At 37.5% G+C, this 26,566-nt stretch overlaps 1 protein-coding gene across 1 annotated transcript; it reads right to left on the reverse strand.

Annotated features, from left to right (window-relative positions):
* Positions 1-38: 38 nt before the first annotated feature.
* LOC135462196 (glutamate [NMDA] receptor subunit 1-like) lies at positions 39-25,605 on the reverse strand. Its single transcript, XM_064739596.1, has 18 exons — positions 25,444-25,605; positions 23,818-24,243; positions 22,897-23,088; positions 22,053-22,153; positions 20,427-20,539; positions 19,599-19,773; positions 17,961-18,105; positions 17,457-17,564; positions 16,352-16,484; positions 15,020-15,144; positions 13,204-13,368; positions 11,307-11,541; positions 10,040-10,188; positions 8,370-8,527; positions 7,715-7,887; positions 5,703-5,807; positions 4,720-4,865; positions 39-2,993 (listed from the first exon to the last, which is right to left on the reverse strand). Exons 2-18 carry the CDS (start codon positions 24,187-24,189, stop codon positions 2,778-2,780), a joined length of 2,811 nt encoding a protein of 936 aa, XP_064595666.1. The 5' UTR covers positions 24,190-24,243; positions 25,444-25,605; the 3' UTR covers positions 39-2,777.
* Between the last annotated feature and the right edge of the window lie 961 nt (positions 25,606-26,566).

Consider the following 26,566-nt stretch of genomic DNA (forward strand, 5'->3'; position numbering starts at 1 on the left):
GCTGCTCACAATAAATAAATAAATAAATAAATAAATACATGTACCGTACATTCTGTTTAACATGAAACAGACAATGCAGATATTAAGGCTCACAATCAATCGCTAGGGGTTTTCACTGAATGAGCTGTCCAGGCTGCATCATTTCATACCTGTCATCCGAGAAGTCACATGCTCTACTCCCACTCTCGTTAACTTTGCTTCTGTGTCAAAAGGTTTCTCAAGTACACAACCTAGTAAAGTGGGGTGGATGCATAAAACTGATCAACCATGACATATTCATGTATGTAATGGAAGAGTTATGAGTTCAAACTCTTTTAATGCTAAAAGAGTAAAACTGCTTTAACTCAAAAGTGCCTCAGTTGGGGTTTTATGCTGCAGTGGAATATTTTTCACTATAAATACCACAGCAATTTGGTTTATGGGTAGAAGAACTGGGCACATAATCTCATCTCACTTTGGAACGTGTGGTATTATTGATAAACAGCTAATGGACATTCAGTATTTCCCACTACACTGCTCTGTCAGTGATGGCCAGTCATCATTATGGTAGTGAAGTACGGCCTAAAATTTCAATCAAACAAATTATTCATTGCAATCACAAGTTGCATAAATCATTACTGCAGGCCAACCAATTCAGACACAAAAATTACCATACACTCTTCAACTTATAACATGATTACTCAAGATCAATGCAAAAATTAATAAATAACCATAACTACATAGTACTAATAAAAAGAGCAGTAACAGAGATACAGCCTTCAATTGTCTGTTGTGTACCTGTTGCATCCATTATAAGTAAAATACATAGATGGCAAATTGATTGGATTATGTAGAATTGCCACGATCATTTTCATAATTCACGTTCCTGTTTGCAGTTTGTTGAAATACAATGATAGAGAAATTCACAACTTCCTTGTCTGAGTTGGGGGTATGTTTTTTTTTTTCTCTTTATTCCCCTTTTCCACATAATAAGAACTACATGTGTAAACACAGTATTCATACACACATGCACATGAAAATAAAGTCCTTGTACTTTGTAAATCTAAATAACCATGAGTTACTGGCAAAAGCCAGTGTAGTATACAATGAACAAAAACTCTTTAAACACGTACTTAAAAAAACAATCATAGATATATACATATATATGTATATTGAATGTCTGTGGTGTTTATTTACAGTCTCGGAGATTCAACCCTGAGCAGGGGTTGCAATCTAGACAATCACATTCGGATCTTATAGCCGCTGACTTCACACTAAATGTAAATCCGAAACAACACCTGCTCTTACCCTGTTTTACAGTTGGTCCAATCAAATTCTTCCTTCTGTACTTTGGGACGTAAACTCTGCTCTCTCACTCATTGATTCATTGATCCTCTCTAACCTCTTGTGTTGAAGCTTGTGTTGCTTCAGATGTATTTTTTATGGTGACCAGTCATTCTTGAAAGCTGCTATTACAGTAGTATATGTGACTGTAAAGTGACTTTAAATACTTCCTGGAACACTGAAAGTTGCTGATTGGTCTCTGCACACATTGGTCGGCTACAGTAAACAATAGAGTACTATCATATATGGAAGACATTTCTACACCTAGCTAGTTGATACACTAAAAACCAAAGAATGAACAGCTTTACTGGCCCCTACACCTTTTTGCTATCTGCATGAGCAATCAAATAAGTTTGAGGTTTTATACAGATCAGCTTACATCCTGTGGAGATACACATACAACTATGCTATGTATGGTAAGATCACTGATTTGTCATCTGCCTTGAAACATAATATAGGGGCTTGGGGTTGAAGACAGAAGAGAAGTGCAGCATACAGTATAGGGTAGCTTGAACAGCATTCTCGCCAGCAGAATCTGTGTATGTAAATGTATCCCTAGTTTGTTTCCAGCTTCTCCGGGGTCCTGCTTCATTTGTCCTTGAATTTATGAATTGTCCGCCATCCTGATTGCCACTGCCGCCAGATCGGTGCATTTGGAGCACAAACTGCCAGGTAACCTTTCACATCACTTCTTGCAAATCAAAAGACTTCCTCCTGGGCAAACCTAGAAACAGCGTATGCCAGTCTGCTGCTGTTTTTTTGTATTACAGAATGCTCAGTCAGTTGTATAGACACACCTCGTGACAAGTTTTTGTATGAGACAGACACTAATCATCAAAACTACATTTCTGACATACACATAAACTGAACATATAATTTCTGATAAGATGAAATGGTATTTGGTTGACAGATCGCTTTCTTCCTTAGAATACATAGGGTCTTGTTTTCTTTACAGGCCTAGAGTTGTCCATACAGAATCTGAGGTCTACATGGTGATACCATTGCCTGCTGGTTCATGAATGGGACAGAGTTAAGCTTGGGACATTTTGCCGTCATGAACTAGCACGATGTATTTGGTATTTGTGGTGTTATTGCACTAAAAAGACATTTAACCGTACATTTTAATCCACTCCAATATGCAAAAGTATTCAGAATGTGTTGAAAAATTATGCAAAACATCCAAATGTTGAAAAGATTTACAGTATTGTGCTCTAGAGTCACCTTAAAACAATATTGTAATTTGCCAAGCATAATTATGTGCTATGTGGCATAATACTGAGGTAATAAAATGAAAAAAAAAAAAATTCAATAGAATAAAAGTATAATATTGCACATGAAATAGTGAAGATTAAAAACATTGTAAATACATCTGTAAATACAGGTTTATATGGCAAATTGTAACAAATACAACAATTCCTTACTGTTGAAAACAGTAAATTTTGTGTAGCAAGAGCTTAAACCACATTTTCTTCCACATGGTTGTCTGGCTGTTTGGGATTTCCACTCCTTTGTTTCTGTGACTGAGGGTGTATAGGGTAGGTCATGGCTTCCTCAAAGCTGGGAGGGTTGAGAGGAGGGGTGACGAGGTTTCGAGATACTCCTCCCACTGAGTTTCGCTTCGCTTGCTCCTCTCTTTGCTTCTGGAGAGTTTGTCTTAATGTTCGACGTTTCTGCAAAGTAAACAAAAAAATATGAAAACAATATTTATAATACTCGTGTGCACAAAAATTCTAAAGTCAAATTCATAAGATTGACTGATTGGTGTTTCACAGCATAATCAACAATTTTTCACTAATATGACCGCAGCCTGGTTTACGGATGTTGGAAACTGGAGTGCCGTAAGTAAACCATCCACCTTCACTAGGTAAGAAACATGACAAACCTCTGGACTTATAACCACTGAGAAAGCAGTGAGTGCTGGGTTTGAACATGTAGCCTCCTTCGTCATGGGCATGGCAGTCAGAGCAAGCCAGCTTTTTAGCCATGTGAGCCAGCCCAGAGCCAAAATAGTCAAATTGATAATGGTATAATTAGCTTGTTGTTCAGATATCAATACATTAGTTTCGTTTGTATATAAAAGTGAAATACTAGAATTTGGGGTTACCAATGACCTCGTTTTGAAATACCACAAGTGCTGCATCAACAGGAGTCCCCAGCATTAGACAAACTGGATGAGGTAGGTTTTTGTTCAACTCAGAACCAAGGCTAAACTTACTAATTTCATTGGAACATTCTTGTATGTACAAAAACAGTGCATGAACACCTAGGCACAAGTTCCTGATTTTGCATGGCTCTGCATGACCATTCATTAACCAGGGTTTGATTGTGTGCAGTTGTTCAGCCAATTCTAGCTCTTTCTGGTACGCAGACAGTTTGTTTACATTACAAAGAGTACCCTCTTTGATTTTAAAGGGAAACACTACAAATACTTTGAGTATTCATCTGTTCACTATGTTGTAATTACATGTATAGTAACAAAAGTCACTAACTGGTGAATTTTGTATGACTTGGTAAAACTGGACTTGACTTGACTGGAATTTCAATGTAATAACTGAAGGTTCAATCAAGCTGCTAACAAAAATTTGGAGTATATCCATTACTGTGGCTAAAGACATCTTGTTAAGAACCAATCACCATGGACTGATGCCCACACACACTAGAGACCAGAGCACACAATATTGTCAATGACAGTACTGGGACAGTACTGCAGTAATATGTTTGTACTTTTTCATGACCTGTTACCTGCAAAACCAACGATGTTCTAGCCATAACCAGGTGATTTCCAAAAGCTTCTCAGATTCTTTGGATCAATTTGTCAAGTTTTGAGCCCAACATCTAGGTTCTTGCACAAATAAATTTATCCCAAAAATTTACACACCACATTGTTTGAACCAGTTGGCTTTTCATGTGTGACAACGGTTAAGAACAATACATGGGTACACTGTGGATCATGATTAAAGCCTTGCGATGCTCGTTGACAAATCAGTAGACTGAGTTTGGTCGCCAGGCACACACTCAGCTGATTCTAGCTACCTTTGGCTTGCTGACAATTTCTGTTTGTTCCAAGGGTGACGTACACGAGGCAAAAGTAGTGAAAAGTCCCGTTTCACTGGCTTCTGTCAGGGTGGGTTTGACCCCTATGAACTGTTTGGCAATTTTTTGAAAAATTTCATTGGTCAACCCCTATCAGGAATTTGACTGGAATTGTGTAAGGGGACAAGGATTATCAGGCCCGAAGCTTTCGGGGCCCGCAGATTTAGGGACAGAGCTGTGAGACCAAACGTTAACATTTGGTAAGTAAACAAAATTAATTGTGGGCTGTGGCTTGCAGTTTTACCACCTGGTGGGAGGCAGACAAGATGACAGGGGAGACAACCATGTCTCACATTGACCTACCTCAATGTTCCCTCTCCAACGATCTGCAGCATTGCGAGCCAGCTCAAGCTCTTTGTCCTTCAGTCCACGGTGACGCTTGTAGGCAATCTCCACAAATATGAGCACCACACCAGCTACGATACCACCAGCCACCATCATGAACACACCTGTCAAACACACCTCAGGCTGCAGTTTTCGCTATGTACAAAACATGCTGCCTTGTTTCTTTCAGCCATAGATCTTTTTTTTTTTTCATTTTACTAACTTTTAATAGTATAGAAAATTTCGTCTTTTCATAAAATTTTAAAGCTGTGAAAGTACATGTTCGTCAATAAATTTAACATGAAAACATTGATACTTGATAAATTCAAGTTATATTTCAAACATAAGCATGGTCCAGTAGAAACTACAAGAAGATGGGAGGTCACACATATAAGCACCGGTATAATAATATTAACAAGCTCAGATGATCCAGAGTATGAAGCAGAATATACACCAATTTGACAGAGTTATGTCCTTCCTTCCTGTGTTTTGAAGCAAACACCATTTAATGGGCACCAGTGTAAAATCAGCTTCAGCAGATACTGGCACCATCACACCCAAGTTTAGTAGAATGTGCACCTCAACTCTCTGCCTTTTGGCTAAATGTATAATACATGAAAAAGGATCATTATGCTTAGCATCCGGGAGGGAACAACTTTGTAAATACATGTACTGAACTGCTCATAATGACAGATGAGATGTATTCAAAAATTTCATGGAAATCCTTGCGCTATGTTCTAGGGTATTAGGCAGGTAAAATAACATCTGTAAACCGCAGAGTGCCTCAACAGAGGTAATTTTGTACAACAGCCTTGAGAATTATGCACACCATGTTAAGACATCTGCAAATTTTCATGGAAAGCTGTGCAGTGCTTCAGGACAATTGAGTGGAGAAAATGTCATGTGTCTACAAACAGACAGATGGACAGACAGACAGACAGTGTGATTCCAGTATACTATACCTGCCATGTTAGTCAATCCTAATGTGGCAGGAGCGGAATCTCTCTCTGGGCAGGTAGCGTGCCGTACCACAATAAACTTTGAATCAAGCTTCTCCATGTAACCACCTGCGACACAGATTGAAAAATCAGTAACTGAATGACCATAAGTTTTTCTTCATCTAAAACCCATTTTTGTCATGCACATGCTTTAGCTTTGGCAGTTATGTTTTCACTTAAAATCTCACGGTGTCTATTTTCATGACTGTGGAAGTCAAAACCTCCGCAGTCAGAACTTGGCATCAGGCAGAAGAATATCCCCAAAATTATTTATTACCTGCTGCTTATGAAACACCAAACCAAAAAATTTTTCACTTTAATATATGATGGAGGAAACTAGAGTGCCCAGTGTAAACCACAAACCTTTGGCAAATTATTAACCAACTTTCCCATATGTGACTACAGATATGCACACCACATTAGTGGAATACAAGTGATTTTCAATGAACATTAAACTGTGCAAATGCCCACATGAGCGTTGTTGGCCCCATAAACAGCAGAGAGCAGCAGAATCTGCAAATTCCCCATTTAAGGCTGGGTTTGTTCTGAATTCCAAAAAAAAAAAAAACAGAATTGGGCTTTTTTTTAAGTAAACATAAAGTCTCTGCCATTATATGTACATAGAAAAAATGATATAGGACACAGTTATCACAGAAAAATGTGTACAAAATTCTATAAAATTTTAAAGTCAAGAAGATGAAGTTCAGCATTGGGGAAATGACACCGACGGACAATTCACTCCAAATAGCCATGTTGTAGAAGCCCTCATGAACTGGGCCAATCACTAGCACTGAAAGCATCACATGATAACTGGCAATCACGTCAAAAAACCTATTAGTTCTCTATTGTCAGTGTGGTTTCTTATAGCGGATAGACAGACATCAAGGCAATAAATGAATTTTGCAGATAGCTTTAAGAGTTAAACTGATGCATTTTGGACTACACATTTATGAGCAGGGAACTGAGAACAGCTGCCCATGTCACAATGCGTACATGTTGGGCAGGGCACTGCAGTAACTTGTCAGGGTGAGCTGGCAAGAAAACCGCCTTGGGAAAATCATTGTTTGAAGAAAAATATTGTGACTCTGCATTATTTTTCCTTAGCAAAGTCAGATTTATTATAAAAATATCTTCCCAAAATCTAAATGAAAGAGTCTGTTATCAATCAGAAGGTCCTGCTATTTCCCTGAAGTCGGTGCGGCCAGCTAGACCAAATTCTTCACCCATGCAGGATGAAGACGAACAACAGGACGCTTGTGTCCATGAACATCACCCTGACCAAGCCCTTTGAACACGGAACAGAGCTGACACTCTCTGGTTGGGTATCAGGCATTTTTGTTTGTATTTTCTCATTTTCCCATTGTTTAATACCCATGGTACGGGAGAGCTCCTAGGTTTTCTGACATCACTCTAGATAGCTACATAACAAGGCAAAATGGCAGCACCAAATGAGTGGCTAGGTACTGAACATTTCTGGAATACTACTTTAATAATTAATTCCGTTTTTATTGGATGACTTTTCATTCACTTTAAGACAATACAAAAATCATGAAGCTCAAAAACAGTAATGAAAATAAAATGCTCAGAAGAACTCAATTATATCTTGCCAGGTGCTCAATTGGTGTCTACTCAGAACAACCTTCTATCACTTTTCAGGACAGTTTTTCTCTAGGAAACTGAACAATGGATTCTTGCTCTACACCCCTTCAAGAATTTTTCCCGTATTGTAAATCTTCAACCATTTCAACCTCAGCAGCACTTTTTTCCAGTGGAATTTATGCATTCAATTATTATGAAAATTACACCAAGAATGATTTCCATGTGTTACCAAAGATGCAAGTTTGATAAACCTGTGCAGATTATTTCACTACACCCCAAAGTTCCTTCAGAATATCTCAAAATATTGGTCACAGTGGTAGTTGAAAACGTTGAAGAATTAGGGTAAATCTTTTGGAGCAGATGAAAACACCACATACTTTCATGGAAATTGAGAACGGTCGAGGAGATGGCTTCTTTCCATGGGCTGTTCTTCTGTAGACCTATACCATAAGCAGATCTACCGAACAGTTCCCCAGCTGTCACCAGGTCGCAATCCTTGGCCGCCTCATACTGAAGGCGAGACGAATCCCAAATGAACGCTTGGAGCTCACTGTCAATGAAACAACGGCCGTCAGGATTGCATTCAGACACATTCATATCGTGTTCTCCAAAGCAATTCACTAAATTTATATAATACACCTCGATTTTGCCCTAAAAATTAGCACGAAAAATGTATTTTTGAGAAGAATGAAGCTCATGAAATATTATTTTTGGTGTTGACTATTTTTTTGGAAGTATATCATCATTACCTCTAGACAAACCTTAATAAAATCTGTTAAAATCAAGAACTGAATTGAGGAAGAGAAAGCTATTTTTCTTGCTATCATTAAAAGTTGCTTTGAAGTAACTAAAAAATTCAACCTAAACATAACAAACTACTCCATTTATCAAATATGAAAAATTACTGTCTTTTTGTCCTAGTAAATCATTTCATGGCATGCAAATTTTTTTGGACAAACTCACCCATTCAAAGTTAGCTAAATTTTCATACATAATGGACCATTTTATTTGTTTGTTTTTTTCAAATCTTACCCCTTTTTTACGGCTTGGATAGCAAGCTCAGCATTGTCATAGTTGATTGGATCCATGGTTCTACGCATGGTTGAAAGTTCCACTTGACGCTTGAAATACATGTCCACAGCACTATTTCTAACTGTAGCATATCTGAAGTTGTCTTGAGGGTTTCTCAGCTACAAGAGCATAATACAATTATTAACCAGTATTAGGAATAACATTAAAACGTAACTAGTGATTGATTACCATGCGTTATCAGGAGAAGGGTTTTATAGCCTGTCATAGGAGAGATATGAAGAAGACGATATACAATCTTTTATCCCATAGATGTTCATTTTTCCGGGTAATAAAGGCATGGCATATCGTTTTGATATGCACCACGTGTAATATAAATTCCGACATTTTGATTGGTCTGTGTAAATTTCATTCATCAAATCGACCAATCAAAAGTTACAACTCGGCTGTACAGGCACTACATTTTTTTACAACCTTTTCTTGTCGTTTGCAAATGTCAACATGGCCGACTTTCAACCATGAGATATCGTACAAATTGACAAAAAAGGACACGCCAGAGTTTTAAATGTGACGAGAGATAATCAAATCAATGTGGAAATCCTCGGCATTGACTACAAACATAGCACTATCGCCATGACGGTTAAGTAATGGTGCCAATATTTGGAGATCCCATATCGGCTGGTGTCTTTCACGTGCAGTGTTCATTACAACCATGAAGCACCCAAACGACGACGTGTTTGTGTTACTGTAAAGTAATATAGTAAAATGTAATATTCTTGTTATAAATATTAACGGATTGAAAAATGTATTGTATAAAGCAAACTTTTGACTATGGTATAAAAAATTTGTTACATAAATAAATTTTGTCTGTACTATATTATACTCCGCCATGTACTTGTCACTTACTGATGACGCTTCACTTGACCTATATATGTGATATCACTACACGGTTAAACATCTACGCAGTTTCCGAAAAGTTTAAATCATAATGATTTTTTCTGCTTTAAATTTACGATAAGTCATTTATGGGATAAATAGGATATGAAATTCATGACCCTCGATATCAAATGTATTAACCTCGAGTAGTAGTTTTCATTTGTTCCTTGCCCGAAGCTCGGAAGAAATGAAAACTACTACTAGAGTTTAATAAATTTGATATCTTCCGGTCACCCATTACATAACCTCTATGAATAGATGCTATTCTTCAACACTTCTTGGGAACATATCAGAGCTCTTGCCTTTCACAAAACAACATTGCATTGTGCAAATTAAGGTTCTGATAAGATTACATAAAAACTACAGCAACTGTGTACAGAGGACAGAGATTGGGACAGTTCGTGTGCTTTAAGATATTTGGTGTTTGAAGAGATGAACATGTTATGTGAAGGACATTTCTGTTGTAGTTACAGACGTACTTCTTGTTCATGATAACGGATGCATTTTTAAATGTGTGTGCAACACAACCTATTTTCTTATTAAATGATACATTTTTACAAATTGCACATGAAAGGGAGAAGTACTATTATCGGGCAACAACAGAAGCTATTTTGAGTAGATATATCATGTATTGTTATGAGAGACACACTATAAAGGCTCACTTAATATACACGGCGATTTTCAAATGGAAGTACACACTGTTCTTTTAGCATGTATTACACATTTCGTTTGTTTACCCTTGCATCATCGATGCCTGATATCGATGCCTCAGGTCTGTCTAACACCAGGAATGCGGCCAGATTAGCTGTATAGGAAGCCACAATAATCATGGCAAAGCCTGCCCACACCATTCCCAGGACACGAGCACTGAAACTGCGGGGAGTACCTGAAATCATAAAGGATCTCAGCAAATCATAAAGGATCTCATCAAATCCTAAGGGATCTCATCCAATCATAAAGGATCTCAGCAAATCATAAAGGATCTCAGCAAATCATAAAGGATCTCATCAAATCCTAGGGGATCTCATCAAACCATAAAGGATCTCATCAAATCAAAGGATCTCATCAAATCATAAAGGATCTCATCAAATCATGGTGCATGATAATCATGACAGGCTTCTAACAGTAAATCAGAAATAATTTTGTTGTTTATTTGCCTCATTACAACAAAAGTTTCAGTAAAACATGGTTAAAAATGTGTCTCCTGTACATACTTTCAAAAGTTTTAGTGAAGAAAACCTTCAATAGTTTAACATGTAATTACTGAATGAAAACCATATTATACTGATCTGGCTTACAGTTAATTAACATACAGCATCACATTTTCAGTAGTTAACAAACTCCTACAATGCACTTGACTTATAACACGACAGGTAGATTCGTCCCCCAAACAACAGCTTTGGAAGGAGGAAGAGGTGTATATGAAGAAAGTCAGGTTCATGGGTGGAGGAAACTGGAGTGCCCATTGTGAGCACTTGTGACACGGCAGCCACATGTACAGGTGGAGGAAAATGGGCAGACTCCAGTAGACACCACAGAGATTAAAAATACCTATACCTATCCCTATGTTATGCTGTGCACAACAATTCAACCAAATCCATCCATGACTTCTTCTGAAAAGTTCCTAACAGACAGATAAATAATCAACGTGACGAGGTAAAAACAGCTGGTTATAACTTATTTGCAGTCATAAACATGAAACATACGAACTTTTACAATGCCAACTTGAATAAGCTGGCTCAGTTGGTTAGCGCGCTAGCACAGCGTGATGACCCAGGAGCCTCTCACCAATGCGGTCGCAGTGAGTTCAAGTCCAGCTCTTGCTGGCTTCCACTCCGGTCGTAAGTGGGAAGGTCTGTAAGCAACCTACCGATGGTTGTGGGTTTCCTCCCACCATAATGCTGGCCGTCGCCGTATAAGTGAAATATTCTTGAGTATGGCGTAAAACACCAATCAAATAAATAAATAAATAAATAAATAAATAAATAAATAAATGAGCTGTACCTTCCCCAATGCCACTGTTAAGCAGAACTCCCCAGGCAAACCACATGGCACTGGAGAGGTTCAGAGCATCTTCCTCCGTGTCGTCACTCTTAGCCAGCTTAAATCTTCCAAATGGACTGAAGCGGTCAAGCAGATAGAGGACGAGGGCCACCACATGCACGGACAGCCCCACCAGTATCCACAATGTGTCCTGGAATGGCTGAAGGAAAGAGGCCAGGCTGCTCTCCTTGGTGGTCTGTCAAAAACATAGTCACTTTAACACAGAACTGTTTTGAAATTCCCTGTCCTATTCTGGGTCTATATGGAATTTGAAAATATACCGAGAAACTTTTAAACAACATGTTTGTGCAAAGGACTCAATATACAATGTTCCTGTAATGGTTGATTGAATGTGTATTTTATGTGCCCTACCCCCTTTTAATCAAGATTATTTTTAATAAAAAGGACAAAGACTAACAGGATTCTGACAAACAAACTAAAATGAAAGTCGCAGTAAAACCCCCAGGAAGCAGTACTAAAATTTACACATATGGATTCCACAAGCAAGAAGTCTATAGTCCATGCAGTCTCACAAGTATGTCCTGTTTGTATCATAATTTTATTGATCTTTCAATGCATACAGGTTCGATTTTTTATGTTATAGTAACTTTACTATATTTGTACTTTAAAATTAAAAAGTGAAATTTTAATCTGAAAATATGATGGTTTTCTCCCTAGACAGACATAATTTATTCCCAGAAAAACAGCTGGTTGATTTACATGGACATGTATTTGACCTAAAAACTGACCCCCTAAACCTGCATTTTTTGACACGAATAGAAGTCACAAAATATTACTTTTGGTGCTGGAACATATTTTCGCAGGACATCATCCAAACTATCAACAAATCTAAATTTCAAAAAAAGCTTTTAATGATCAAACTCACTTTTAAATGCATATCGTTAAGTTATGGATGAAATTTAAGGGCAAATACTACTGTTCTTATCAACACAGTAAAGGAACATTTGATTGATGCAGGGCTTAAAATGACACTATTAAATCTGCTTATCTGAATCAATTAACATGTCATGAAAGTCATACACGCATAGGTGAACAACTCCACAGGGTAGAATATTCTTTATGACAAGGAAAAACACAACTCTGAACCAAAGGTTTCTGAGTGATCTCAAGCCGTTCTGCATTATAACAGTAAAAACTTCCTCAATTAAAGCATAAAACCAAAGATAATTCATAGAGAATTTAAAAAAAAAAAAAAAATCCAGGAAGTAATATATGTGTTATACTGGATGAGATATCATGGATTGTGATAGGGTTGTAACAGTTCTCCAATTAACGTATAAAACTAGAATTAAACAATGTGAATTATGGGTTATAAAATACTGTGTGAACACAGAAACATACTTTGGTTCAACTGGTTAATTAATGAAAAACATAATATGATGAAAGCCATATTTTGATAAACTTCTGACAATTCCCAATATCGATGATATGTGCCCTTGTTATATATTAATCAGCTGTAATTATACAAATACAATGTCACATGAAATTCTTGAAAAGGGGGATAAACTTACAAATGAGCATAAGGAAATATATAACCTGATCCAGATAATCATATATCTGCAGCCAGAGTCTGACATCACCAAATGCTTTCACAAGTATTGCAGAACATAATGATGTTAAAAGATGTATGAACTCTCCAATACACAGAAAAAGTTAAATAATTCTTTTGTCTTTCACATCTATACAGTAAACACTGGAATTAAAATACAATTTACAAAGAGTGAAACAGTCCATTAATAGCCAGCCATGTAGTTTTATCAGTATTTCAAAATATTTATAAAACATTTTTAACACTAGTTATTTAAATACATGTATTAGAACACTAAGCTGGACAAACCTTTTTCACAAGAATAGTCAGACCTTGGTACTTGAACGGCTTGGAGAAGTCAATGTACTGGGCTCTCTCTGGGTTGACAGTCAGAGGGGCGACTATCATGTCAGCATTTCCTCTCACCAGCTGACCTATCATCCCATTCCATTCTCTCTCATTTGTTCCATTACACTGTAACAGCAGAGTGGCAACAGTGAGCTGGCAATCCCAAATAAAAATGCCTTTCAAAGGCTGAAAATTTGTACCATTTTACAGATGTATAATGGCATGTGACCCTATGGTATCAAATTTTTTCTGTGAAAAATGAAAAAAAATTTAGCAGCTTTCAGTGAAATATTCTTGAGCACTGTGTAAAATACCAATCAAATAAATAAATAAAAAATTTGTTTGATTAGTGAAAAACAAACAAAAGTTATGGCTTTTGTTTAATAAATTTGATACCATATGATGGGGTCATGAGTTGGAGACTCCGTTCTTCTCATAAATATAACGTTGAAAAAAAATTACAAAACTAAGTCTCACATCTGGGAAATTAAGTTGTCTTGTTTCCTCGTTTATACAAGTACGTGCAGAAGCACAGAGTAATACACGAATCGGTCATTCGTCCTCAGGCCAAGCCCCTTCATTCATACACACGGCAAAAAATAGAGGTCACAAGACGAGTTCTACTTCAGAACTGTCTTTTATGCTGATACAAGCTCAGCCAGATTTTCTAGATTGTCATGCATATAATTAAAAGCAGAAAATAATTGCTTTGAAATAGTTTAAGAACATATTTCTCACACAAAGCAAGACCCAGAGGAGTCACGTGAAAATCGGCATGTGTGTGATACTACACCTGAAACGAGCCTACACACAACGGAAAATCAAAATCTCCAAGAACCTAGAGATGAAGTTCTCTGGACCCCATGTTCTTGGTCACATTTATGAAAACATCAAGTTATTGCATTACATATGTATATCTGTTGTGTTTAGTGCGCCTTTATGATGTGAGCAAGCTATAAAGTATTATCGGGCAGATGGGAAAAGAAGTCAGTTTCTGGTTAAATGTTAGCACCCAATGCCTAAATGCAGGTTCCAATTTGTGCGTGATATACATATAAGTATTATATTTGAGGATTTATGCTGGGGCAGGGCCATATTTGAAAGATTTGTTGGTGTTTCCAAGCCAGTATTGATTTGTCTCATTCAGATGCTAAGCAAAAGTTATTTGTCATGTCAAGCTTATTGGTTTTCTCAATAATACATAGGAAAATCTTTCTGTTCCAGCATTTCGGTGAAATCTAGGCTTGATAGACAAATCTGTGTCTTTAACTCAAACTGATTTATTTCTAGCACTTTAGAAATAATGTATTACTATACATAGAAATCCAAGGCATCGTAATCCATATTCAGCTTTTCATAAACTTCATGAGTGTCAAAATTTGCAGGCCTCTGACACTTATTTTCATTGTTACTCAGAAACAGGATACGGAAATATATGGTGTATACAATAGTAGCCGTCACGCCTCTCCCTAATATGAGGATTACTGACACCATATATTTTCGTATCATGTGAGTAATTATGTAACAAATTTATTGAGCAATTCAGTGCAAAAGACAGATGTATAGGCAAATTGCTTTAGTGATGTGACATTGGTTTCACAATCAAAGGGAGATAACCCAGTCAGTATATGGGAAGATATATGTCTCCCACACCATTGATGCTGTCCAATCAAAAGCTGGATATTTTGTTTGATGCAGTATAAATATATATACATGCACATGTGTCTTTGGTACCTTTGCATCCAGACTAAAAACTAAACTGAAAGCAATGCCATACCCTCTGAAAACTGCCATAGTAACCATCCTTGTCCAACTCCAAGTCAAAGGTGAAGTTGACTCTGGCAGATAACCTCAAGAGCATATCTATACAGTAGCCCCAACAGCAGTATTCTGTGACCGCACCTGTCAAGAGATCAGGACAGCGTTAATAACGTAGTACCAGTACAAGACTTGACTCAACTGATAATCACCACTTCATGATACAGGCAAAGAAGAGTTCCTCTGATGAAAGAAAGGAATTGTCTGACAAGGGTCCTGTTACATGTCTAATTGTATTTCAATATTGTAAATTACTTATTATTCACTGGAATTTATTTTCGCGGATTTCCCCAAAAATATGTTTGTGGGAATTAAATTTCCCATGTTTAAGAGAACACTGAAAAACAGATCTTAAAATCTTAAAATTTTCCAAGATATAATATGGCTAGTTTTATGTGACAGATATCACGTAAGACAGGTATCATCATGGGTGGCTTTAATCCTCGTTTGTTTCTTGCAGTGTCGCTAATCCTCGTGATTTGGATCAGAGATTAAAACACATGGGGGATGGATGACTTTTACACCTAACGTGAGCAGTGTTACTTCTTTTCGAATCAGTGATGAGCACTTTAAACACCTGGCAAAGTGACCTGTCACCATATAAGCAGTTCAACGCAAAACATGTGAATTCACCATTATCCGCGCCAGTTACTTATTCAACACGGTGAGTTTTGCATTGTTATCAGTTTCATTCGTCCACTGTAGCAGGTCAGAAACTGCAAACATTGTCGTAGCTGGCAAATGGCCATTGTGTTGTTGTAAACACTTCACAGTTTGTTAGAAGCTCACTCATTGGACCACAGGAGAGACACAGCAAATGGGATTGCATGTATCAGAGTGACATTCATTAGAAACCAGCACGTGTTGGTACTGCGTCTACTTTTCTTTCACTTAACGGGTATAGCGAAGACTGATCAAACTAAAGACGAATAAACTCCCACTCTGTTTTATACCCACCAAGCCTTAGCACTAGAGTTTGTATGTATTTAAACCATAATTTTCCTTCCCTGCTATTAAAAAATTTAGCTGGCCCGTCAGGCTTTCTTAGCACAACTCCTGTCACCCTGGCAAAGACTTCACTTCATTATTACCACTACCTGTAGTTTATGATTCGATATTGGATATTTTTTTTGCAGGAATTATTTTTCCAGCGAAAATTAGTTCCACGCGAAAACTAAGTACTTCACAGTACTACATGTACATTACAAGCAGTTAAGCTGGCCTGAGGAATAAAAACTTAAGATTTTACATCAATACAAGTGCGTAGCTAGCAGACGGTGTAACGGCCTACCTGTAGAGCTGTTTGTAGCTGGACAATACACTTGCTCATACGCCTCATTGCTCTCTGGGTCAATATAAAAATCACACTCGTTTTTGGTCTTTATCTCAGCTTCCACGAACGGCTTCTCTTCCAGAGTCAGAACCTGAACACGACACCCAATCGCTATGTTATTATTTCATTGCTGCTCACATTAATTAAATTAAAATGCAACCTCTTTCCAAACTTACACATCAAGATGAAATGGATGGATGACAATGCTACTACAATGCTGACGTCACAGAAAGACTGAACATTTGTAACCAATATGTGGGACATCCAGTTCACCTATTTGTAACAATACTGCTCATGACTGGTCAGCTACGTGTTCTATATTGACAGTTCAGAAAGGTCTATAGTGTTGAGACCAAATCTAACGATATCCAAAACTGATGTAACGCATGATCTTGTATATGCTATTACACATGAACATTTTTCCTTACATTATGTGTACAGCCATAAATATTCTTACCCAATACACTTATTAAAAACTCATTCACTGGTTATCCATTAACAGTTCCAGTTAATGAACAAATTTGATGTTTTATGTCCTGTTTCAATTTTCACATATTTATTTCATATTCTAGTGTTTATTCACAGTATATTTGTCTATGTGTGAGTCTGTGTGTATACATGTATGTCCATCCCCTTGCACTGCTCTTTCCTAATACCTATAATGTAACAGCCTTATAGATGGTGATATGAGGAGCATCACACATGGCACCATCTCAATTAGCTTTGATCTTTTAAATGTACAAACTCAGTCTGAGTTTCATAATGACTGTAAGAACCAAAAAAGTCTTCACAATTTTCTTAATCATTAAGTTAATGAAAACAGACTCTGTGTAGCAGATTTATCTTGGTATTCTCAACTCTTGCCTGGTGTGATAACAATACACTCCAATAAATGCCTATATGTACAAAACCACAGCAGCATCTTCACCACTGAACATTGTACACGCGATTGAATCTTTTCCTCAATTCCCAAAGCTGACGTGTATTAAAGTAACTGCACTGTGATCATGGTTGACTTTAGGCTCTATACTGTCAGCTGTGACATATGGCACCATATACACACCTTCAGATGGGTAGAAATGACTACACCTTTGGGTCGCTCATGAACATTGCCTGGATACACAATGAGGCCAGAATCACGTAAAGTCAGAAGTTGATCAATGGCCCATGGCTAAACAAAACAAAACAAAATCCATTGTGATTCTTGGATGGATAGTCATTTAAACTTAATTGTGATCTTTACTATTATAAAATGACCCAAAAATAAAAAAAAATGTAAAATATGATTACCGGATGAAATTACAAATTTATATGGCTGTATGTTCCAGAGAAAATTTAAAGAAGAAAAGTTATGTGTGCTTACTATAAAACACTGTATAAAAACTGCTGTACAAAAGCTACTGTATTTCACCTGGAGCTGGGCCCGTAAATAGTGCACTTTCAGAAGCACATATAGGCATTAAAATCATACTTTTGTTTTTCTGGTAAGAAATTATCCACAAACTTTACAAAAAAACTATTCAGCAGCTACATTTTATTAAACTCAGACATATGATGTCAGACATACCTGTGTACTGCCATACAATCCTACCACTGTCTTCCCTGCAGGGTGAATGTTGATGATCTCATACACAGGGTAAAGTCTATCTCCTTGGGTGTTGAAGGACACCTGGCCGGTGGCTCCATGCATAAGCTGGGATTCCTGTAGATATCTATTAACATATTATAAAATGACTCTTAGCCTTTTCAGCTTAAACCAGTGGATGAAGTATGCCTGAGAGTAGCCAGAAATAGTGTTTGACCACAGAATATTCTGCACAGCATACATAAATTATGAATTTCAACAAAATGTAATTTTAGCTTAGCGTCACCAAGGAAGCACACTTTTGTATTAACTCCAGGTTATTTAGACAATATTTTCACCGCTGTGTCTGCATAAGTAAAACTTCTAGGCATGAGTGTAATATAAATTGTTGTTACTCAACTTCATACCTACATGTATTGCACCTCAAAGCCATGTAAGAAACTGCTTCTACTCAACTTCATACCTACATGTATTGCACCTCAAAGCCATGTAAGAAACAGCTTCTACTCAACTGCATACCTACATGTATTGCACCCCAAAGTCATGTAAGAAACAGCTTCTACTCAACGTCATACCTACATGTATTGCACCTCAAAGCCATGTAAGAAACAGCTTCTACTCAACGTCATACCTACATGTATTGCACCTCAAAGCCATGTAAGAAACTGCTTCTACTCAACTTCATACCTACATGTATTGCACCTCAAAGCCATGTAAGAAACAGCTTCTACTCAACTTCATACCTACATGTATTGCACCTCAAAGCCATGTAAGAAACAGCTTCTACTCAACTTCACACCTACATGTATTGCACCTCAAAGCCATGTAATAAATTGCTGCTACTCAACTTCATACCTACATGTATTGCACCTCAAAGCCATGTAAGAAACAGCTTCTACTCAACTTCATACCTACATGTATTGCACCTCAAAGCCATGTAAGAAACAGCTTCTACTCAACTTCACACCTACATGTATTGCACCTCAAAGCCATGTAATAAATTTCTGCTACTCAACTTCATACCTACATGTATTGCACCTCAAAGCCATGCAAGAAACTGCTTCTACTCAACTTCATACCTACATGTATTGCACCTCAAAGCCATGTAAGAAACAGCTTCTACTCAACTTCACACCTACATGTATTGCACCTCAAAGCCATGTAAAAAACAGCTTCTACTCAACTTCATACCTACATGTATTGCACCTCAAAGCCATGTAAGAAACTGCTTCTACTCAACGTCATACCTACATGTATTGCACCTCAAAGCCATGTAAGAAACTGCTTCTACTCAACTTCACACCTACATGTATTGCACCTCAAAGCCATGTAAGAAACAGCTTCTACTCAACTTCACACCTACATGTATTGCACCTCAAAGCCATGTAATAAATTGCTGCTACTCAACTTCATACCTACATGTATTGCACCTCAAAGCCATGTAATAAATTGCTGCTACATGTGCTCAACTTAACATATTCAGTCCAGTTGTGCTCGTAAGTCACAGAGGTTGTTCACAAGCACTGCAGCTTAACAACAAAGAATGTCGTGCTTTAGACAGCTTGGAACCAGCTTGAATAGGCGGGACATGTTGAGTTACAACACATACAGAAGTCTCACTTGTAGATAAGGGGCCCACTGCCCCAGGGCAGGGAGTTCTCACGGCAAACCTTGTAAGGAGCAGTCAGATTGTGCTTTAATAACAACTCCTTGAAGGCCAGAGCCAAAAGTGCCACTGTATCCTTAATATGGGCAGATTCATTACTGCTGTTCACCAGGGACGCTCCCAGTATCCCTGCAATGTACGTACACAGAAGGTGAAATATACGTCACTCACTGAAATATACACTCGAAATCATTACTTAAGAATAAAACACTGCATCTGAACATATCACTGTGTGGGTGAAATGGATTGAATGAACGACTGGGATTACAGACTTTCCGAAATATTGTAGTGATGAAAAGATGGAAGAAAACTGTCCTAAAAAATTTGGCACACCAACTCTATCAGAAAAAAAATGATACATGCAGGTTGCTAATGGAAATTATTTTTCAAATTCTGCCTAACAAAGATTTTACGGATTTTAAAGAAATAAAAATTGAGAGAAAAATAATAAAAAACATTGCATAAAAAGCCCAATAAAAACTTTAGAGTAGAGCCCTTTTATGCCGATCAGTAGGGTTTAATATTCCCAATAAACAGTCTTTGCTGCCGGTCTGTCTGCTAAGAAGGAGCTACATGTATTACCCATAGAGACAAATTCAGGAATAATGGTAACTTGTACATCTTTCCATGAATCCATATCATAAAAGATTTTGGAAATTTGCAATAAATTCCAATACAGTGTTCGATCCTCATCCTTGATCAACTTGAAGTGTACATGTGCATGTAGCTAAAAGCCATATTATCTTTACACTGACATACACCGAAGCTGTGTACATTCTTACCAACGGGTACATTTTGAGCATTCAAAGCCTGCTCTGTTACGATCCAAGCATAGGTTTCTTCTGTCAGGTTTAAGGCTTGGGCATCACTGAATATAGTGTCAGCATCCTCCGATCTAAAAACACAGTGGTAATAAGGCATGGCATGTTACATGCAGATTGTCTTCCAAATCACAATGTTTATGTGGAAACTATTTCACGATTCTCACAGTTTCACTACATGTACTTAAAGATATATTTTGGGCTGATTTTCACTTCATTCAAAATTGTGGTCAAATGCATGTACACACTGTCCAGATCTGAGCTAGTGTCTATACATTACAGATAATGTATGTACACACTGTCTAGATCAGAGCTAGTGTCTATACATTACAGATAATGCATGTACACACTGTCTAGATCAAAACTAGTGTCTATACATTACAGATAATGCATGTACACACTGTCCAGATCAGAGCTAGTGTATATACAATACAGATAATGCATGTACACACTGTCCAGATCAAAACTAGTGTCTATACATTACAGATAATGCATGTACACACTGTCCAGATCTGAGCTAGTGTCTATACATTACAGATAATGCATGTACACACTGTCCAGATCAGAGCTAGTGTCTATACATTACAGATAATGCATGTACACACTGTCCAGATCAGAGCTAGTGTCTATACATTACAGATAATGCATGTACACACTGTCCAGATCAAAACTAGTGTCTATATATTACAGATAATGCATGTACACACTGTCCAGATCAAAACTAGTGTCTATACATTACAGATAATGCATGTACACACTGTCCAGATCAAAGCTAGTGTCTATACATTACAGATAATGCATGTACACACTGTCTAGATCAAAACCAGTGTCTATACATTACAGATAATGCATGTACACACTGTCCAGATCAAAGCTAGTGTCTATACATTACAGACACATGTACAAAACATAACTGTGCTATAAAGGTAATAACACCAATATGAGAAACAAGTATGAATCATAACATTACATAATTGGAAGAGTGCATAATATTTGACAAGAACGCACATCTTAATTCTACAAATCTGTGACAAAGACATGGAATATCCATTTTTAAAATACTACTTTAAAGAATTCACACATGCACATTATACTTTCCAAATAAGTATTAATGGTTCAGTATAAATGGTGCAGTGAAACTTCATTAATTTTACAATTTACACAACATTCAATTCCCACCTCAAGGGCAATCTCATAATAAAATGCCACAACAGCTTGCAATCATCAAATAAGTGGGAAAATAATGATCAAACACAAAGGGACTTCACTCTGCTGGCTGCCTGCTGATATGTCTACAATACTACATACTGGAATATTTCAGCGATGATCACAGACTGTTTGATTCACATTTTCTATTAGTAATACTGCAATTTCGCATTTCTCCACGTAAGTGGGAAGGTCTGTCAGCAATCTGCGGATGGTCGTGGGTTTCCCCCGGGCTGTGCCCAGTTTCCACCCACCATAATGCTGGCCGCCGTCGTATGAGTGAAATGTTCTTGAGTACAGCGTAAAATACCAATCAAATAAATAAATCGCATTTCTCCTTGTATGTCATACACCCTATAATAAAGGTAGATAGAAACTTACGAAGCATAAAGCAGTATAACTCTGGACTGCAGAGAGGGTATCATTGACAGGTTCTTGGTGTAATTTTTTGAGCCAGTCGGAAACTTGATAATTTTTTCAACCTGGAACAAAAAGTGTCTTTTGTCATCATGATACACGAGATGCCAAAAAATTAGATCAGACTGTCTGCTTATTGAATTACTTGATCCTTGTTTAATACCATACTCAAGAATATTTCACTTATATGTATACGATGTTCAGTTTTATGGGCGGAGGAAACCAGTGTTCAGTTTTATGGGCGGAGGAAACCAGAGTGTTCAGTTTTATGGGCGGTGGAAACCAGAGTGTTGGGCTTATCCACTGATCTTGGCAAGTTACTGACCATAACTTCCTTATGTGTGAAATACATACCCTTCAATAAATACTAGACTGTGCATACAGCTAAATGTGCATCACTGACCTTTTATATTGTCATCAAGCACTGTGAGAGGGAGAACCTACAAAATCCCTGTCCAAGGCCAGGTTTGAATTTGCACCTTGTGTGTCCTAGTGACTGAAAGGCTAGCACTTTAACCACGACCAGGAAGTACCATGAGTGTTGCAAATGTGGTTCCTTCAAGCTTTTAAACTGGCAATATTAGGGACAAATACAGGGTTTCTTTGGACGCCTTGCTCCCATTTTGAGCAAATCCATTCAATTAAAGCATCCTAGCATGATCTTCAGTTGTTACTTAAAAGTAAACTGTACATTTTCTTATATATTTATGTTTATCTATCTAAGTGCAAACAATAAGGGAAGGCCTAAAGCCTATGAAAACTTTACATGTGCGATAACTGATTTACTGCAAGAAACAAACAGTCCTACAGTCAACACATCTTCTCCAATCTTGGTTTCATCTGCCAGAAGTTGAAATCTGTTCAGCATGGCCCAGCCCTCTTCGTCTGCACTGTGGATAAAGATAACTTGGCTCCAGCTAAACTTTTTCAGGAGTTCAATCCAAACATCCACCTGGTGGGAGTACGGGGGTACTGTCCTCAGAAACGTCTTGTGGACATTCTGAAACAAAACAGTTCCAATACTGAAATTCACATGTAGGGATGTGACTTTTTGCTACACTGGCCCTTCAAGCGCTCTTCACAATGTATGATAAATAATTTCTTATGCCCTGTATATTTATATATCCACCCACCATAATGCCAGCCTCCATCATGTAAGTAAATATATCACTATGGTTTTGGTATCAAAGAATCCTATATTTCTTTATTTTATGGAGAGACATCTAAGATCTGGGATTCACCCAAAATCCACCCAAAAGACAGTTACTTCAAATAACTCCACCCTATCAAAGCTTTAAAATAGGACAACATGGGCTTTAGAGAAGTGAACATTTTCACAACATTTAAATCAACTTTCTGCTCACCAATTTCATAATCTACGTAGTAACACCGTAATTTAGGAAAAGTGAATTATAAGGTACTAAAGTTACACAAAACTGAGTAATAAAAAATTGAGTTAGAAAGCTTTGAGTGCATCTATCCCTTTTTTTAAGTGCCACACTGCATTAAGACATTCAAATATAGCACCCTTAGCCCCAACCCCCTCCCCCACCAGTCCCACCTGAACATGCAATAACCGTATATTTTCTACCCAAAGTGTTACCTACTTTACCACGTAGAATTAGCTTGATTTTCAAGTCTGGGTTCTCCTATTCTCCCTATCTCCTATTTTACAGCTTTGTGCATATCAAAGGCAAGGATACAAACTCCTGGTAACTCAAGGACTCACCTTATCTGAAAAAGCACTTTCCCTGGCTGAGATTCCAATGACAGGAATGGAGTAGAAGCCACAGGTGTAGGAGACGGAGACAGGAGAGAGGCTGTTGTCAGGTGGGTGACTCACAATAATACTGTACACCTGCTGAGGAATCAGGTCCTCACAGACAGACAGCGCTGCACGGATTGGATTACTAGCCATTATTATGGATGTGGCATTGAACTGAAATCCAGTAAGCTGATGATTTATATTTTCAACCATTTCTTGCAGAATTATTTCATTTTCGTGTGTGCTTAACACACCACCAATGTTAAAAATAGGTACTGCAAGGCTTTGATGGGAGAGGAGTGCCACAGTAAGCAAGGTTATACAAGCCTTCGTCATTTTCTGTAGTTTTGTAGATGAAGTTCTTTCTTTAACGACTGCAGCTTCACCATCCTGAAACATACACAAAATATCCTATATATTAGACTATATAAATTTTAAAAATCACCCTAAGATTCAGATGATGTTTTCATAACTTTATTTTTCTCTTCTCAATTTGAATACCACAAACACTGCTTATTAAGACAGCACCTGGTTAATGTTTATTTCAACATATCTTCAACTGACATTTAAAAGTACATTTTTTAAAATTATTTGCAACCCTATAGAGGTGAAGTGTAACTTGACCTTGACATAGCTAAAGCTCTGTTAACCAAAAATGTAAGAAACATGAACCCCCATTTTCATCCCACGAATACCCATGTAAAGTTGTCTTAACTGTTTTAATCATCTCAGCTACACATACTGCAGAGGGAGGAAAACAAAACAGCTCTGTTGCCTCTGAACCGAACTTCAACCTCAGTGGCCGAGACAGTTAAACACTGACGCTTTAGTTTTTACCTCTGGTGAATGCAACCAGGAAAATGTCAAATTCAAAAAATAAGGAGTTAACGTCCTTCTTTATACTAAACAATGAAAGGCTTGTACCACTCCTCAACAAACAAAGCATATACATGACAAAGATGATCAATAATTAGCAATGACTTTAGTATTTGGCATGACAATGACATGGACTCAAATGTGCAGATCATGTGTTCATGGATCATATCCATTTAGGATATCACACTTGTGTTTTCTGAAAATGGTATACCGGTAGTTTATACCACTGAACATTAGAAGACATGTAACTGACATACATGCACAAACAAACTTTGAATGATTATTTTGACATCACTATTGTTATAAATTCCCAAAAAATTCGACAGGGTGCCCTATTGGGATATAATTAAAAGGCTTGTAAATGTAAATAGTTTTGCATGTTTGAAGTCTTCCCATTGTCTTACAAGATAGGCCTAATTAAAGACATAGGCCTACCGGTAGTGAGAAAGATTTTAATAATTAGTGTACCGGTATATAGGCTATATAGTCTTGATACGTTGTATTTTATCACATGCATTTTGGGGTTATTTTCATGGGTTGATTGTTGTGCTGTTGTGCTGATTTTGATGGGTTGGTCGTTGTGCTATGTAAAGCAGGGACATAGAGTACAGATCTGCATATTTCCTACCAAGTATCACATACGCATTTGCCCTTAGGCTTAACTGAGCTACTGATGCAGAGATGACTGGAGCAATCAACGATACACTGACTTACCAACGACAACGTTGAGTCTGAAAGCTTTCTCCTTAAAGCCGTTTAGATTTCCATACTTGTCAACGGAAACCAGATACATGTATCGTGTGTACCTAAGATTTCCGGTATATCAAACTGCGCATACATGTATGCTGGAAACAGACATCTGTTGCCTGCACAAAAATTATGTCGTCTGCATTTTTAATCAGGTATACCAGTAGCGCATAAACGGAGAGTTTAGTAATCAAGTAACGACAACTCTTTGCTTTCCTGCTTCAAACTCTGAATTATCTCCCTTGATTCTGGTGCACACGTTTTCCTGCAAGATAAGAAATCCTGTCAGTCTGAGAATGGTAGGCACCTCCAGGACCTGAGCTGCGCATGTCCATCTCATGGTACTACTTGTCGTTTAAATGTTATCACACCTGAGTTTTTCTGGACTAATAATGAGGAAAACCAAACAGTTTAAATTGCTGGAGACGTGTGCCCTGCAATTTAGCTGTAGTAATCATGACATCACAGTTTCTATGTGGTTAACAACTTCTGATTTATTTCTTTATTTCAACGTTTCGATGTACATTATAATATCGTTGTCAAGCATGTTTAATAATAATCATGATAGTTTTACTTTATACAGGAGGTATCAGATGGCACATCCAACATATACCATTTTGTGTTCGGGATGGAGATGTTATATTTGTCAAAAAAGGGGCATCCAGCGGAGAAGCCGTGTGTTTCCTGACATGTACTATTAAGATGAAGATGATGGTGGCAATAACATATCACTGCTGTCATCTTTCATGGCTTGTTTAAAGGACAGAGGTTATAAAGCAACACAAATATATTAAATACAAAAGAGAGATCATCTAGCATGGTATCTCCGCATGAGGAGCTTATGGTGCCTCTTATTCGTTTTAATCTTACATACCAGGGCCATAGGCCTATCTAGAATAAAACTGAAGGTTCAGTTTAATTTGGAAGCCAAACGTTTTACAGAACCAGAAAGGCTCCAGATATGGCCCTGTCTGCGCACCCGAGAAGACCTATACTTTTGTGTGAATGATGTACTTCTAAAACATCACTAATACAACATATGTTTATGTAATAGAATCTAAATTACACATTTTTAAATGGCACTTATCTG

This window comes from Liolophura sinensis, chromosome 1 (assembly GCF_032854445.1).
Source record: "Liolophura sinensis isolate JHLJ2023 chromosome 1, CUHK_Ljap_v2, whole genome shotgun sequence".
Classification (NCBI taxonomy): Eukaryota; Metazoa; Mollusca; class Polyplacophora; order Chitonida; family Chitonidae; genus Liolophura; species Liolophura sinensis.